The 17,271-nt window shown below is 41.0% G+C and overlaps 1 protein-coding gene and 1 long non-coding RNA gene across 2 annotated transcripts in view; one reads left to right on the forward strand and one right to left on the reverse strand.

Moving 5' to 3' along the window:
- Positions 1-10,665, reverse strand: part of LOC309500041 — a 29,195-nt gene extending 18,530 nt beyond the window's left edge. The window contains exon 1 of the long non-coding RNA XR_014206451.1: positions 10,432-10,665. This is a non-coding gene — a long non-coding RNA (uncharacterized lncRNA). The remainder of the gene's footprint in view (positions 1-10,431) is intronic.
- A 1,546-nt stretch (positions 10,666-12,211) lies between these two features.
- Positions 12,212-17,271, forward strand: thap1 (THAP domain containing, apoptosis associated protein 1). The gene is made up of 3 exons (XM_082169931.1): positions 12,212-12,408; positions 12,948-13,137; positions 15,849-17,271. The coding sequence occupies exons 1-3, from the start codon at positions 12,338-12,340 to the stop codon at positions 16,419-16,421; spliced, it is 834 nt and encodes a 277-aa protein (XP_082026057.1). The 5' UTR covers positions 12,212-12,337; the 3' UTR covers positions 16,422-17,271.

The raw sequence follows: 17,271 nt of genomic DNA on the forward strand, positions 1-17,271 counted from the left end.
ACTAAATATTTAACTAATATGCAAATTCAAAATGCCGGTAACCAGAGTGCCAAAATAAAAGCTCGAGTGTGTGTTTATAGCATGGTTTATAGTGTCAAATAACGAATAAAAACCATCTCATTATAATAACTATAATATAACGATAATAACTACCTAAAATAATAAACACGTTTGGAGAAACTGTAGAGTTTCGTGATGAGAGTGATGACATGACATTCAGTCAAAGTGAGCCCCCTTGTGGCTGGCTATTATGGCTGCAGGTCATAAGTCCCGCACTTTTCATAAAAGTGACGCTAGCCTACTCTTCAAATCAGTGCCGGTGTTGTGCCGAATTTCGACCCCCGCCAAATTATTACCCCCCTAGTATTGGTAGGTTTAGGATTAGTTGTGGGGGAGGGGTTAGGGGTGGGGTTAGGATTAGGCAATCAGGTACTGACTTCAACGAGGGGGGTAATAATTTGGCAGGGGGTCGAAATTCGGCACAACACCGGCCCGAGCCTTTTGGGGGCCCTAAGCAGAATTTTATTTGGGGGCCCCCTCCCACCACGCAGAGTCACCTATGCTTGACGATTATTGACACAATGCCACGCTATAATGTTACATTATAAATTAATACAATGAGGTTATGTATTAATACAAAATAAATACTTAATAAGAAATAGATACTTCAAGTTTGAACTTTCTTTACTCTTTTACTAACTCTTGGAAACTTCTGAAAACAAACTGTCACAAAACATAGGCCTATTAAAAAAAATTATTTGCAAAATATCCTCCAACGTTTTGCAACACTTTGCAGTTTGAATGATGTCTTGTATGAACATGACGTTTCCACTGTTCGATCGCGCCCGCGACTCACTCACACACACACACACACACACACACACACACACACACACACAAACACACACACACACACACAACATATTCCAACTTTGTAATCTTCCGCTGTGATGTTTCCAAGCACATTTTTGCGCGTGTGAAGAGGATGATTTTTTTCGTCGATATTGGAACGTAAGTGAAGTACAAAGCCTATGATAAAGAATAGTTTACCATCCAAATCCATCGCGAATGTTGAAACATTTTGATTCTAATGAGAGAGATACGTGAGCCCAACGCCGCTTACTTTCACTTTCGCTTTAAATTATTTCGTTTTGGCTTGTTTATAGTTATTTTTTTATTCTTGTTCTGTTCTGAATATCATTACATTTAAAGGATAAATCATTGATCAAATCAAATTTTTGTGACATGGCTTAACATTACCGTGACTTTGCGCACAAATTGTCTATGCACGCGAGGTTATGCGCATGACTCAAACACTGGCAGACACAGCAGCAGTTGTAGGCAGGTATATTGATCATGAAATCAGAATTTTCTTGTCTTGAATTATTAATCCTTTCCTTCATTTATGTCACTTGTTTAAGTTAATTAATATGTAAAAAAAAAAAAATCGATTGGGGGCCCCCTGGTGGCGATGGGGCCCCAAGCAGCCGCTTAGTTCGCTTATGCCTCGGGCCGGCCCTGCTTCAAATACAGTTTCTCCAAATGTGTTTATTATTTTAGGTAGTTATTATCACGATAATCCATGTCCAAGAGTCCATTTCCTCGGATGAGATGGTTTTTATTCGTTATTTGACACTATAAACCATGCTATAAACACACACTGACCTCCTCGAGCTTTTATTTTGGCACTTCCGGTTACCGGCATTTTGATTTTGCATATTAGTTAAATATTTAGTTTCACCCGAAACATTTAGATTCAACATTTAGATTTAGATTTAACATTTAGATTTAGATTCAACATTTAGATTTAGATTTAACATTTAGATTTAGATTTAACATTTAGATTTAGATTTAACATTTAGATTTAGCATTTAGATTTAACATTTAGGTGTAACATTTAATATTTAGATTTAACTATTTAAAATATCTCTAAGTTGACAAATATTGTAAATGTGGTAAAAAGTGACTGTCAAAAATTCATACCAGTTAAATACAACATTGTTTGAAGCTAAATGTGACCAAATGTTGCTGTTATTTTCAGCATGAGACACTTTACAAACGGCGCCCCATACATATGCACGCCAAAAAATGTTTGCCGTATAAATGGCAGAAGAAATAACATTCGTGGTATAGATACGAAATGTTAAACAAAGTTCATTCACCCCAATTTACATAGCCTACACTGTAAGTGTAATTTATCAAATACAGTTAGTGATATGAACTTGACTGTTTTAAACAATATTAAACAGCCCAGTTTTGTTCAAATGTCTCTGCAGCTTTGATGGTTTTAGCAGGCCCGCCCACAGAAATGACTGGGCCCCTGAAAAGGTCCAGTGAATGGGCCCTCCCCAAATCTGCTATAAGCTACTCATATCATGCGTGTGTTCTCTCTCTCTCTCTCTCTCTCTCTCTCTCTCTCTCTCTCCTACATTAACACATTTATACATTTAACTGAGAGAGACTCAGGGGTGGGTATGCAGCAACAATTTTGAAAAAAAACAACAACAAATAAATAAGTCTGCCATGTAATGAGTGAGTAGGAACGAGTGAGATTTAATAGATGAAATAAGTAATAAAAAAAAAGTAATTTATTAATATAATTGAACTATACTCCACAGTGATGAATAAAAATAAATATATATATATAAACAAACTGCATTGCCATAGCAATACCAGTGTTTCTTACAGGATTTTTGGTAAAGCTGTGGTGAGTGGTTTTGTACTAATTTCTATACTTGAAAGAGTATATTTATATACTTCACATTAAAGATGTGATTGGGCCAGCCCAGTGACCATCAAGAAAAGAACCAATGGGCCGCTGATCTATGTGTTTCATGGGCCGGTGTGTCAGAAAAAAACTAACACTGAATTTTTTTTGACCAATGCATTACTAAACTAAACGAATGTACAGTTGTATGGGCCGTTAAGACAAAAAAAGAAAAAAAAGTATGAGATGCATCGGCCCAAAAAGCGCGTCGGCCCACTGGGAATCTCCCGGTAGTCCCGATGGCCAGTAGCCTACTAGCCTGACTACGTCAGACTTCCTACTTCCGCTAATTTCATTTCGCTCCTGTAGTCAGTCTGAGATAGCAGCCTATCTTTCAGTTTTCCACCGGCCTGAAAACAGCCGGGCCAATCAACGAACAGAGGGCGGGCTGAGAGCCGTGACGTAGACGCTGATTGTACCGTGGATGCGTAGATTTACCTCACATAATCTGCAAAAGCCATGTTCACTCCGGTATTTCGCTCGATGGTTTAGTTTTTGCATCATACATGCGTTTACAGTGGAAGTTAGATGCGGCTGATCATGCGCATAACACACGCCATAACCAAACGTTATGTGATTGGCTTACGGGTAACCAATGATTTTAAACTTCAGACAAGCGCCCCCCCGCGAGAGAGAAAACACTTCTCTATTATGCCCTTCCAGACTCTGTATACGAAGCAAAGTGAAGTAGCAGAGTCTGGTATTACCAGGCTAGTAGCCTACATGCCTGGACGTCACACTTTAAATCCTACCTGTTGCCTTTCACCTTCCACTTATTTAGCTGCTGTCGCATCAATTGACATGCCATCTCCTTTTCCCTCTTTCTTTTTCAATTTTTTAGCCCCCGCCAGCTTTTTTGCTTTATCCATCTTTTTCGACGACAACTCACTACTCGTTCCTGCTCGCTCAGCGCTCACGGCGCCCGCGCCCGCTCGCCAGCCTGCTCAGACCATTTTCAGGAAAGGGGTGTTTCATTATGACACAGCCTATATTTTACTCGAGCAACATTAAATAAAATGCTTTTTTTTTTCTCACTTTCAACAATTAATGGTGCTATTTTGGTTCAAAATAAAATATGGTAACCTTTGCTTATATTTAGGATGAACATAATTATAGCTGGACTGCATGGGGCCCCCCTAGCGGCTGGGCCCCAGAAAACATTCCCCTTTGTCCCCCCTTATGGACGGCCCTGGGTTTTAGAGCCTCATATGACATTTCTCCACATTCAACACCTGAATCCACATTCAACAACATTTCTCCACATGGGGGGTCGCACACCGGACGAGAAGCGCAGCGGCACATCTTTAAAATTCGAACACATTATTTTCTCTGAGTGTACACACACCGGCAGGCGTCTGTCCGCAGCGCCAGCTATGGCTCAAGATTCTGTTCAAAAACCTGCCGCGCCACAGAGCGCCATTTACATAGTTTTATATTAAATTTACTACATTACATTTGTATCAAAGCGTCATTAATGTAGCCTATATACTGACTTCACCCTGTGCTGCAAGATACATTTAGTTTTATATTCAAATTTACAGAAATCAGCTGCGTGGATGAAAATGACCGGATTTTCAGGTGAGATTCTCAATTAATTCAGTTAATGTACGTCCTGAAGTGTTCAGACTGCAGACTCAGCAACGATTGTATTTAATTGTAATTGAAAATTGAATTGCAATCATAACATAGCACAGACATTATCTTAATTTCGTAATGTCCTTAAACATAACAATATTGCTGGCCATAAACTGAGAAAGTGCGCGTGTTCGATACCTCGAGTTGTAGACGCAGCGCTGCGCTTCTCGTCCGTGTGCGACTCCCTCAGTACCTGCCCTTATACGCTGATTTCACGCAGCCGCCATTTTGAAATCGAAAGTGAGGCTCCGGTGGGAAGAACCCCGGAAGTAAAGATAAACAACAATGCCTTGTATTACCAACCTGAAGCTGCTGCCGCGATTTACACTATTGGATGTTAATATTCAATATAGGATATGTATATAGTTCATTCCTGCTTCTGTTTTTACATTCTGAATTATATATATAAAAATTATTTTATTTATAAATCAATTTCACTGTATATAGTCTAAAGTATGAAAGAAATGTATGTACATTTTTAGAATTGACACACCATCATTAAACACAACAATACGCCATCGCATTCACGACTCTCCTGTGATTAAAGGCGACACTTCCGGTTTTCTTCCCACCGGAGCCTCGCTTTCGATTTCAAAATAACGGCTGCGTGAAATCAGCGTATAAAACCAAATTTGATGTATTCAGCGTCGTACATGGACGCGGGAAGTAGGGGTGCTGCAGGTGCTGCAGCACCCCCTGTTGGCAAACTGTGATGACAATAAAATGATAGCTTATAAATATATCTCTGGTTGTTATTTGTTCTGTTCCACAACATTTTGTATGTCATGTTTGGGGTGTGGGATGAAGAGAGGGATATTTTTAGTAATTATTTAATTAAAAATTATTTAATTTATCTTCAATGTGTAGTATTAGCCAATCAGGTGTCTTGACGCGAATCACGCGATTACGATTCAGCCTACGCAGCACACTATATCAACTACTAGTGATATAACGTTAGTCTATATCAATATCAGCGTTATACGCTGATTTCACGCAGCCGCCATTTTGAAATCGAAAGTGAGGCTTCGGTGGGAAGAACCCCGGAAGTAAAGATAAACAACAATGCCTTGGATTACCAACCTAAAGCTGCTGCCGCGATTTACACTATTGGATGTTACTATTCAATATAGGATATGTATATAGTTCATTCCTGCTTCTTTTTTTACATTCTGAATTATATATAAAAAAAATATTTTATTTATAAATGAATTTCACTGTATATAGTCTAAAGTATGAAAGAAATGTATGTACAGTTTTAGAATTGACACACCATCATTAAACACAACAATACGCCATCGCATTCACGACTCTCCTGTGATTAAAGGTGACACTTCCGGTTTTCTTCCCACCGGAGCCTCGCTTTCGATTTCAAAATAACGGCTGCGTGAAATCAGCGTATAGCAAGAGAATTACTTAGCAATGTCTCAAAAGAGAATTTTGGATTTTTTTCAATCCAACCCCAAAAACCCGAGGCCGAGGACTAGCGAGAAGAATTCTCTAACTGACTCCTCATCCAGAGGTAACGTTACAGCCCCTACGGTGTCTTACATCTCTGCGTCTTTTTCCTGCCGCCGTGCAGGCCCAGATGGTAGCCTATATGATTGTGATTTATGCATGCCTATTATAAAGAAACGAATAGTCTGTAACTTTTTAGAATTTAATTTAATTTAGAATCACATATTACTGTCGGATAAGACAGATTTAGCATAGTCTGTTACTTTGTGGCACTTAGGCCTTTTTTTGGCCATTATGCGGTTTATGAACACTTAATCTACTTGTGGTTGTTTTAAAATAAACATACATTGCCATCTAGAAAACCGATCCTGGTGTCGACCTCCTTTTTAGACATTTTGATTATGCATGTATTGCTAATAATATATCATTTACATTGGTTATAAAGGACATTTTAGTTTTTATGCATGCGGCAACATATTTAAATAGGCCTACTAGACTTTTGTGTGTGTGTGTGTGTTTGTTTTCTAATTTTAACGCTATAAAGATCATTGCCGTGCTTGCATCACTCCCTTACTCCTCCTATAGTCCCTATGGCCACTTGGCCTGCGTGAATGCAAATGGAAAAAAAGGTTTTGAGGGAGAGTAGTAATAATTCTTCGTTACATTTATATAGCGCTTTTCTAGGTACTAGTAGTTAACTCCTTACTAGTCACCCCCAATTTTGGCAAGTGATGCATTCATGACATAACGTTACCCAACTTTTCCTATAACCACGTTCATGTAATTGCTTGGTCGGACCGTGGACACACAGGAATGTGTGTGTGTGTGTGTGTGTGTGTGTGTGTGTGTGTGTGTGTGTGTGTGTGTGTGTGTGTGTGTGTGTGTGTGTGTGTGTGTGTGTGTGTGTGTCAGTTAGAGGAATCTGTGTGTGTGTGTGTGTGTGTGTGTGTGTGTGTGTGTGTGTGTGTGTGTGTGTGTGTGTGTGTGTGTGTGTGTGTGTGTAACTGGTCTCTACTGTTGCTCACTGAGTCAGGAGTCGCTTAGCCTAGAAATCTAGACGCACCCTAGCGGCAGCAAAATGTATTTTGCAGCCAGGGTAGTCTAGCAACTCTCCGTTGACTTTCGTGCTGGAAAAACCTACATTGGGTCAGGCCAATCACGTCGTGTATAGAGTAGGCGGGGCGGGCTCAACTAGCCCGCGGGCTCAACTAGATGTCGCATTGGCTACGGTTTCGCAGTAGCCAATGCGACATCTAGTGTATATATCTATACCCGCCCACGCTCTCAGATCATTTGGACGCAGCTGTGTTCAAGAGGTAAAAACGATATAAATACTGTTCGTTTTCTCACACAAACCGCTCGTTTCGTGTCTTGGGCCATCAATGTGTACTTACGATGGGGAATTGTTTAATTTGGACTTTTTGACCTAAAAATATCTAAATTGAAACTACTGCGGAAAAAATGCACTATGCACTAGCCAATCACATAACTAGGCTACATGGAATAAAATGTGCCGACCGGTTGTGCAGGACAGTATGCAGTCACATGATGCTCTGGCCGTCTGCTGTGTGTCTGACTCCGCCCTCATTACGGTAACTCCACAGGTGAGCGCGAAGATTGGATGTCGATGATGCGCAAGTAAACTTTTTTTTTTTTTTGCAAATTCGGCAAACTACCTTATCTTTAACGGTTACTTTACCATCTGCGTATATACTTTACCATATATTTCCATCGCTCAGGCTGGCCGTTCTGTGCGTTATCTTCCGTTCTCAAAACAGGGTGGCTATTATTCGCTTGATGTGGTCATGGGCCTACGCTACAGTACGTGTAGAGCGCCCGCTACTGGATGACATGGCAAACAATAAAATAAAAAACAAACGGTCTAATCATTGACTGTAAAAAATGCGCTACACATGGCACTTTAAAAACCGCATAGTTTATTTATAGTTCGATTACGGATATTTCACGTCATGTTCGAACGCACACACACACTCTCTATCACACTCACACACACACACACACACACACACACACTCACACTCTCTCTCTCTCTCTCTCACACTCACACACACACACACACACACACACACTCATCTTCTGCACACATCTAAAAGAGGCCCTAAACACCATCAAACATGGTTGTTCCCCACTTGTGCTTCATGCAGATCTTGTTCTAATCAAGCCTCAAACGCTTTCTGAGAACTGAGCCGAACGCTGGTCTCTGCACACGCACACACACACACACACACACACACACACACACACACACACACACACACACACACACACACACACTGACAGTAATAGCTGCCGTTTGAAAGCGTTATCTGCTGTAATTCCGGGTGTAGGTGGGTATTACTGTAATTAGATGTCAATAGAGACATGCATGTTTGAGACTCTGAAACACACCGGTGATGAGAAGCCAAGCGTCCTCATTTCCACACTCTGATTTAAACCATGTGGATTTGGAGACTTTGTACATTTTTAGTTCAGATTAAAAACGTTAAGTACTTGGAAAGGAACCGGTTTTCTGAGCGTGTGTTTATGCCCGCGGGAGACCGTCAGCCAGACGTGTGTGTGATCTGGGTTACACACTCACTTCTTTGGTCATGCTTGACTTACTGCTCTATATCTAGCATGTGTAAATGTTAGATTATATAAATTAAATATACATTTAATGAGCTATACATTCTACACTCAGTCTATTCCAGACTAAAGTTTCCTGGCCTGAGGATTCATGACCTCTGCAGATCTGGGCCCTTCTTAGAAATGCTCTTAAGAATAGTCTTAAGCTTTGACTTAAGTGTAAAAAAAGTCTTTGTAAAAAGTAGGATTTGTCTAAGAGTAGGAGACTTTTATAAAGAAGCTAAAAACAACTTTCAGTAAAGTTTAAGATTGAGTCGTAAGTGCCGACTGACAGGACACTCAGTGTTACACACTACGGACTACACTGATGTCAACTCAAAATGGCCGCCGTCGACCTCTGAATCAGCCAATAGTGAGCCTGCAGGGGTGATGAGGTCACTGCAGCACGACGCCAATCATTTCACCTAATTATAATAAAGACATTCAATTAAGACACAAAAATTTTAATATTTACATTTATTTTTAAAAATTGCTTTGCATTGTGCAAAATGATCACAAATGAGTATTTAAGCTGTGGAATCATTATCTCTTCATATATGTCTCCTCATTTACATCTGGAGCGATGACGTGAACATCAGTGGATCAACAACTCCGGGAAGCTGGAGCTATCCTCATTAAAGTGGCTTGATTTTGATTTTGCCGCATGGTTTGAAGATCAGTTGGAAAGTCATAAGGACAAAAGTTATTTATGCCATAGAAACATTGACATATTCACCCTTTATTCAAATATTATTAAAAATGTGTTAAAAGATTCTGTAAGTGTATTGTTTACTTGTGCTTGGACTCGATTGTTTTAGTTGTAATTATATAACACAATGATACATGCAAAGTTGCGCAGACACAGTTTCTGGCCAGGCTGTCGTTCACAGAGATGATGAACACATGATACAAGACAGGACCAATGAAATAATAATGCAGTAAATGTATATTTCTCTTCTTAAACCTGCAGCTGTAGATTGCCTTTTTTGCCAAATCATTTTGTCAGATATATCTTCACTAAGTTTAGTGTTTTCTTCTTCCTTCATATTTTAAAAATATGTAAATATTTAAGCAAACTTGTCGTGTCATTAAACACCGTTTGGCTACACTGAATGTTAGTGGTCGGTGTCACATTAGTGCTGTTGAAGATATATATTAATATTCATTTCTGCAGTTAGAGCATTGATTCGCAGATCGGGAGAAGATATAACATTTCTTACTGGGTCAGTTACAAATTTAATATATTGACTTTCAAACTTTTATTATCTCCCTGTCATCATTTAACTTTCCAACATTATATTTCCATTTGAAAGTGTGTGTTCTCCTCCTCTCTCCTCCAAAGTGTGTGTTCTCCTCCTCTCTCCTCCATGTTACTCCTATAGGAGACCCCTCAGATCTCTTAATAAAGGAGCTGAGACCTAGTCTTAACACTTAGGAGCCTTTATGAATTACACTTATTCTTAAGTCTAGGTATAAGAGTAACATTAGTCACTAGAATGTTGACACACTTAAGACTCAAATCTGAGTGGCTTTAATACGAACGGCCCCTGGACCAGATCAGGCTTTTCTCATGCTTTACTGCCCTCTTGTGGAACAACAGACCAACACTATCATATCATTCCTCATTATGAAAGTTCACACTCATTTCAGTATTTTTAACAAGTGTATTAAAGCCTTTCAGAAATATTGCAGGCAAATAAAAAGCCTAGAGTTCCTCGTGAGCAATTTCATTCTTATATTTTAACCATCTTTGGAAATGCTGATACTGTCAAACTGATTTGTGATCAAACTGGAGACACTTATAATCATGAGACAAACTGCAAGGGAATTATGCATTCACACACACACACACACACACACACACACACACACACACACACACACACACACACACACACACACACACACACGTAACATGTGTACATGCATAAGCGTAAACGCTGACATACCTCATAGATGTATTAACTCAGACAGGCTCACACTAGTTCCATGTGAGTAAACAAAGCGTCTGCTGTGTGTCACAGGCATCATAACACACAGGTTTCCTGTCCCAGCGTGTGTGTGTGTGTGTGTGTGTGTGTGTGTGTGTGTGTGTGTGTGTGTGTGTGTGTGTGTGTGTGTGTGTGTGTGTGTGTGTGTGTGTGTGTGTGTGTGTGTGTGTGTGTGTGTGTGTGTGTGTGTGTGTTTCCTGTTTACACCACAAACACACCGTGTGTGATGCAGAACCGCACACAGCACAACACAACCGGTTATTCAGGGAGGATTTATACTTCGAATCCAAATGATGTTAAAGGCCAATGAGATCAGCTTCAGAACCATCTGTGGACGAAACGGGTCCAGTGAAAACACTTCCAATTCATCAGAGGAGGAGATTCACTGCACAACAACACAACTGGCTGCATCTGTATATGGCTGCATAAAGACTCATTACTAAACACACTATTCAGAGTAGATAAATGAGGTTTGCAGAGGAAACCGTTCCTGTCAATCATCTGTCAGAATGGCATCACCTCAAGCCCTGGATCGGGACAGACACCCAGATGAACATGGTCACATGATGATAATGTTGAAGTGGGTCAATACTATATCCATGTCCTTTATATGGACTCACAGAGATATGGTTTCATCTTGTTTTATTTTCTAACATCTGGATGGAATGAGAATTGAGTGTCTCTTTAAGACAGCAGGTGAAGAGAGCGAGAGTTAATATTAGAGCCTAAATATTAACAAAATACAAATGATTAAGTGTCTGAAAACAAGAGGGTCATTTATAAATGTGTCATAATGATGGAGTTGGATGGGGCTCTTCGTTCATGACCTCTTCATAACCACTTATTTACAGTCTGTGTGTGATTTTTCCATTGACTTACTATATTGGTAATTGTTTGTCTGGAAAGATTGTAACGCGTCAATAATTATCAATACTATTTTAAGATATCCAGGGTGTATCATTTGTGTACCTAAGCATAATTATTAGCATAAAAAATTGAACACACTGTAAAGTTTGCTTAGTTCGATCAATATAAAGTTTTTTTTATTATGTTTTTTTATCAATATAAATGTACACCTCAGTCGTCACGGTCTACAGCATCATCATCATTTATTCACAATCACAGCCAATCACCTGACGTGCTCCCGGTGTCGTCATAGAAAGAGACGTCTCCTTTCCAGCAACAGCCAATCAGATTTGAAGGATTCTCACGTAGCCTCAGCACTGAAATAGAACAATCGTGTGTGGTGAAGGTGAATGAAAAGGGCGGGAATTGGCGGCCCGGACGTCGATTAGTCTAAATATTAATGATCTTATTTTGAATTTTGACTGTCTATTTTAAACGATTACTGTGTATAAAGTTGGTAAATGCTATTAATAACGTGTAAATTACAGTCCAGACTGGACACACGGACAGCGCTGTCTCCTGAGAGCTGTTACTCTCCTCAGCGCACTGCAGCATCAGCCAATCACAGAGACTGTGATCACTGGACATGAACTGCTAAATTGAATATTATATTGATTGCTGGGGAACATTTACGTGGCTTTTTTTATGGTACTGGACATAATATAATCAAAAGATTATAACACTTTGAGTTTAAATGTCTACAGTCGTCGTGAGATCTGGATGCGGCGTGTGAAATGAATCGTGTGTGTGTGTGTGTGTGTGTGTGTGTGTGAGAGCCGATGACCGCCTCCTGCCGGAGATAGCCGGAATCACACAGGAATCACACTGAATCTTTGAGAAACACCCGGATGAAGCGCGTCTCTGTCAGCCATGAGGTTCCGCTTCACACACAAGATCCACAGTCAATATTATTATTATTCCTGAATCCTGATCTTCATATTTCAGATCGCAGCCAAAAATGGTCCAGTCCTGCTCGGCGTACGGATGCAAGAACAGATACCAGAAAGATAAAAACATCTCCTTTCATAAGTGAGCTGAACTCGCCAGTGTTGTTGACTGTGTTTCGATGTTGTTTTATTTCTATAGTTCTTGTGTTTGTTTAATGTGTGACTATAGTCGATCAGCTGCAGCTTCAGACACTGTTTGTTTAGTTTAGTTTAGTTTAGTTTAGTTTGGTTCTCATTTTGGTCTTCAACTTTGTTGGCGCTACAAACTTTACAGTCGCACTGTATTGTTTTTTTGTTAGTAAAGATTAGTTTAAGGAACATGAATGTTCAATGATATGCTAATGTAAATGATCATTCTGTCATTATTTTCAAACCTGTATTACTTTCTTTCTTCTGTGGAAAATAAAATATGTTTTGAGAAACGTCTAAGTGTTTGTGTCTGTACATTGGAAGTCAAAACTCTTCAGAATATCTGTTTGTGTTTCACAGAAGAAAATAAGTCATACAGGTTTGACTGACATTCTGTTGATTCTGAGAATGTTCATTACTCTTATTGTACACAACATTTTCTCAAGTATTATTAATGTTATTATAATCAATTGGTGTTATTTTGTATGACAGGTTTCCTCTGGCCCGGCCGGATATCTGTGGAAAATGGGTGTCCGCCATAAAGAGAAGAAACTTCAAGCCCACCAAATACAGCAACATCTGCTCTCAACACTTCACCAGAGACTGTTTCAAACACCAGTGCAACAACCGTGTGCTGAAGGACAACGCAGTGCCCTCGCTCTTCAGCTTCAGCAAACTACAGGTACTTTACCTCACTATCTTTCACTCTCACACACTGCAGTGACTTTACCTCATTACTGATGTCTTTCACTCTCTCACACTGCAGTGACTTTACCCCATTACTGATGTCTTTCACTCTCTCACACTGCAGTGACTTTACCCCATTACTGATGTCTTTCACTCTCTCACACTGCAGTGACTTTACCCCATTACCGATGTCTTTCACTCTCACACACTGCAGTGACTTTACCTCATTACTGATGTCTTTCACTCTCACACACTGCAGTGACTTTACCCCATTACTGATGTCTTTCACTCTCACACACTGCAGTGACTTTACCCCATTACTGATGTCTTTCACTCTCACACACTGCAGTGACTTTACCCCATTACTGATGTCTTTCACTCTCTCACACTGCAGTGTCTTTACCTCATTACTGATGTCTTTCACCCTCACACTGCACTGTCTTTACCCCGTTACTGATTTCTTTCACTCTCTCACACTGCAGTGTCTTTACCTCATTACCGATGTCTTTCACTCTCTCACACTGCAGTGACTTTACCCCATTACTGATGTCTTTCACTCTCACACACTGCAGTGACTTTACCCCATTACTGATGTCTTTCACTCTCACACACTGCAGTGACTTTACCCCATTACTGATGTCTTTCACTCTCACACACTGCAGTGACTTTACCCCATTACTGATGTCTTTCACCCTCACACTGCACTGTCTTTACCCCGTTACTGATTTCTTTCACTCTCTCACACTGCACTGTCTTTACCTCATTACTGATGTCTTTCACTCTCTCACACTGCAGTGACTTTACCTCATTACTAATGTCTTTCACCCTCACACTGCACTGTCTTTACCCCATTACTGATGTCTTTCACTCTCTCACACTGCAGTGTCTTTACCTCATTACTGATGTCTTTCACCCTCACACTGCACTGTCTTTACCCCGTTACTGATTTCTTTCACTCTCTCACACTGCAGTGTCTTTACCTCATTACCGATGTCTTTCACTCTCTCACACTGCAGTGACTTTACCCCATTACTGATGTCTTTCACTCTCTCACACTGCAGTGTCTTTACCTCATTACCGATGTCTTTCACTCTCTCACACTGCAGTGACTTTACCCCATTACTGATGTCTTTCACTCTCTCACACTGCAGTGACTTTACCCCATTACTGATGTCTTTCACTCTCTCACACTGCAGTGTCTTTACCTCATTACTGATGTCTTTCACTCTCTCACACTGCAGTGTCTTTACCCCATTACTGATGTCTTTCACTCTCTCACACTGCAGTGTCTTTACCCCATTACTGATGTCTTTCACCCTCTCACACTGCAGTGACTTTACCCCATTACTGATGTCTTTCACTCTCTCACACTGCAGTGTCTTTACCTCATTACTGATGTCTTTCACCCTCAAACTGCACTGTCTTTACCTCATTACTGATGTCTTTCACTCTCTCACACTGCAGTGACTTTACCTCATTACTGATGTCTTTCACTCTCTCACACTGCAGTGGCTTTACCCCATTACTGATGTCTTTCACCCTCACACTGCACTGTCTTTACCTCATTACTGATGTCTTTCACTCTCTCACACTGCAGTGTCTTTACCCCATTACTGATGTCTTTCACTCTCTCACACTGCAGTGTCTTTACCTCATTACTGATGTCTTTCACCCTCACACTGCACTGTCTTTACCCCATTACTGATGTCTTTCACTCTCTCACACTGCAGTGACTTTACTCCATTACTGATGTCTTTCACTCTCTCACACTGCAGTGTCTTTACCTCATTACTGATGTCTTTCACTCTCACCCTTTCACCCTCACACTGCAGGGACTTTACCTCATTACTGATGTCTTTCACTCTCTCACACTGCAGTGACTTTACCCCATTACTGATGTCTTTCACCCTCACACTGCAGTGTCTTTACCTCATTACTGATGTCTTTCACTCTCTCACACTGCAGTGACTTTACCTCATTACTGATGTCTTTCACTCTCTCACACTGCAGTGTCTTTACCTCATTACTGATGTATTTCACTCTCTCACACTGCAGTGTCTTTACCTCATTACTGATGTCTTTCACTCTCTCACAATGCAGTGTCTTTACCTCATTACTGATGTCTTTCACTCTCTCACACTGCAGTGTCTTTACCTCATTACTGATGTCTTTCACCCTCACACTGCAGTGTCTTTACCTCATTACTGATGTCTTTCATCCTCACACTGCACTGTCTTTACCTCATTACTGATGTCTTTCACTCTCTCACACTGCACTGTCTTTACCTCATTACTGATGTCTTTCACCCTCACACTTCAGTGACTTTACCTCATTACTGATGTCTTTCACTCTCACACACTGCAGTGTCTTTACCCCCATTACTGATGTCTTTCACTCTCACACACTGCAGTGTCTTTACCCCATTACTGATGTCTTTCACTCTCTCACACTGCAGTGACTTTACCCCCATTACTGATGTCTTTCACTCTCACACACTGCAGTGACTTTACCCCATTACTGATGTCTTTCACTCTCACACACTGCAGTGTCTTTACCTCATTACTGATGCTTTACTGCCCCCTTGTGGAACAACAGATCATTATCATCATTCCCTATTATGAAAGTTCCCACTCATAAAGGGGTAATTTCAGTATAAAGTCTTTCAGAAATAATGCATGCAAATAAAAAGCCCCTATGACGTCACAGGCATCGTTTCTGGAGGATTCCTTCAGCCCGGACCTGGACTTTCCTCTCAGCCTCCCTCTCTCTGATGCCGAGGAGAGGCCAGTGCCTGAACCGGACCCGACCGGAGCCGAGCCGGAGCCAATCCGGGAGCCCCACTTCAGCGCCTGCGTGTCCTGCGACCACAACTACACGGTGGAGGACACGGGTCAGCAGAAGAAGCGGGTCGAGCAGCTGCAGGAGCAGATGGAGAAGCTGCGCAAGAGACTGAAGACGGTCCAGCAGAAGTGCAGGCGTCAGGAGCGGCAGCTCGAGCGCTTCAGAACCATGAGCCGGGTCCAGATCCAGAAGGCCCCCATGAGCCGGGTCCAGATCCAGAAGGATCCCATGAGCCGGGTCCAGAGCCAGAAGGACCCCATGAGCCGGGTCCAGATCCAGAAGGACACAGCACCAGGGGGAGACCAGGAGCTTGAGCGCTTCAGAACCATGAGCCAGGTCCAGAGCCAGAAGGACCCAGCGCCGGGGTCATCCTTCGTCATTCTGCCCACAGAGATCTACGACGTGCTGAAGGGCATCGAGACCATCGGGGCGCTGTGAAGGGTTTTAATTCTTCTGTCAATCATGACCTGTGTTCTGAGTGTGTGGACTTCCTGTGTCAATCATGACCTGTGTTCTGAGTGTGCGTGGACGGCAGACGAGAGGCTGAACTGGACATGCCTTCATTGATTCACTTCAGGAGAGAATCAGGAACAAACTGAACATCCAATCACGTCTCGGGTGATTCTAGAGCGTTTCTGAACCGATCCGGGCAGAGTAACGAAACCCTTCAGCACTTGATGAGACAGTCTGTGCTCTTCAGTGCTGAGTGAGAAATAACTCGAGGAACACTGGAGAAAGACGCTGATCCGATGACCAACGCTTCAGTCAATCAGGTTCTCATTTTCAGGAGATTTGCAGATCAGTGTTTGTTCAGTTATTAAATGTATTATAATTTAAACGTCTAGAAAGTTTATTTTGATTTGATTAATGTTCTAAGATGACCAAACTGGACTTTACTAAACATTTTTTTCAGTCGCTGTATAGTCTCGTATCAAAGGGCTGTTTTGAGTTAGTTGTTTTTTTGGTCTTGCTGATTAATTTATTGCTCACAAAACAGTAATAATTATGGAATAAATTTAAGCCATATTTGGGGGAAAAGTTGATTATTTTTTTTGCTGAGAAAAATTAAATCATAGTTGCCTTAAGGTGGTTTGACTGTTTTAATACGTGATTCTCCTCCTCGACCTGTTTGTGCTTGAGTTTCTGAATGTTGATGTCACGGTCCTGTAAAGATGCGCGTGTTCGAAACACCACAAAACTTTACCACAGTACAGAAAGATTCCAGCAAAATATGAATTACTACTGTCATATTGTAATAAATAAATATGGTACATGCTTCAAAACGAGA

This window comes from Leuciscus leuciscus (genome assembly GCF_965113295.1).
Source record: "Leuciscus leuciscus genome assembly, chromosome: 5".
Classification (NCBI taxonomy): Eukaryota; Metazoa; Chordata; class Actinopteri; order Cypriniformes; family Leuciscidae; genus Leuciscus; species Leuciscus leuciscus.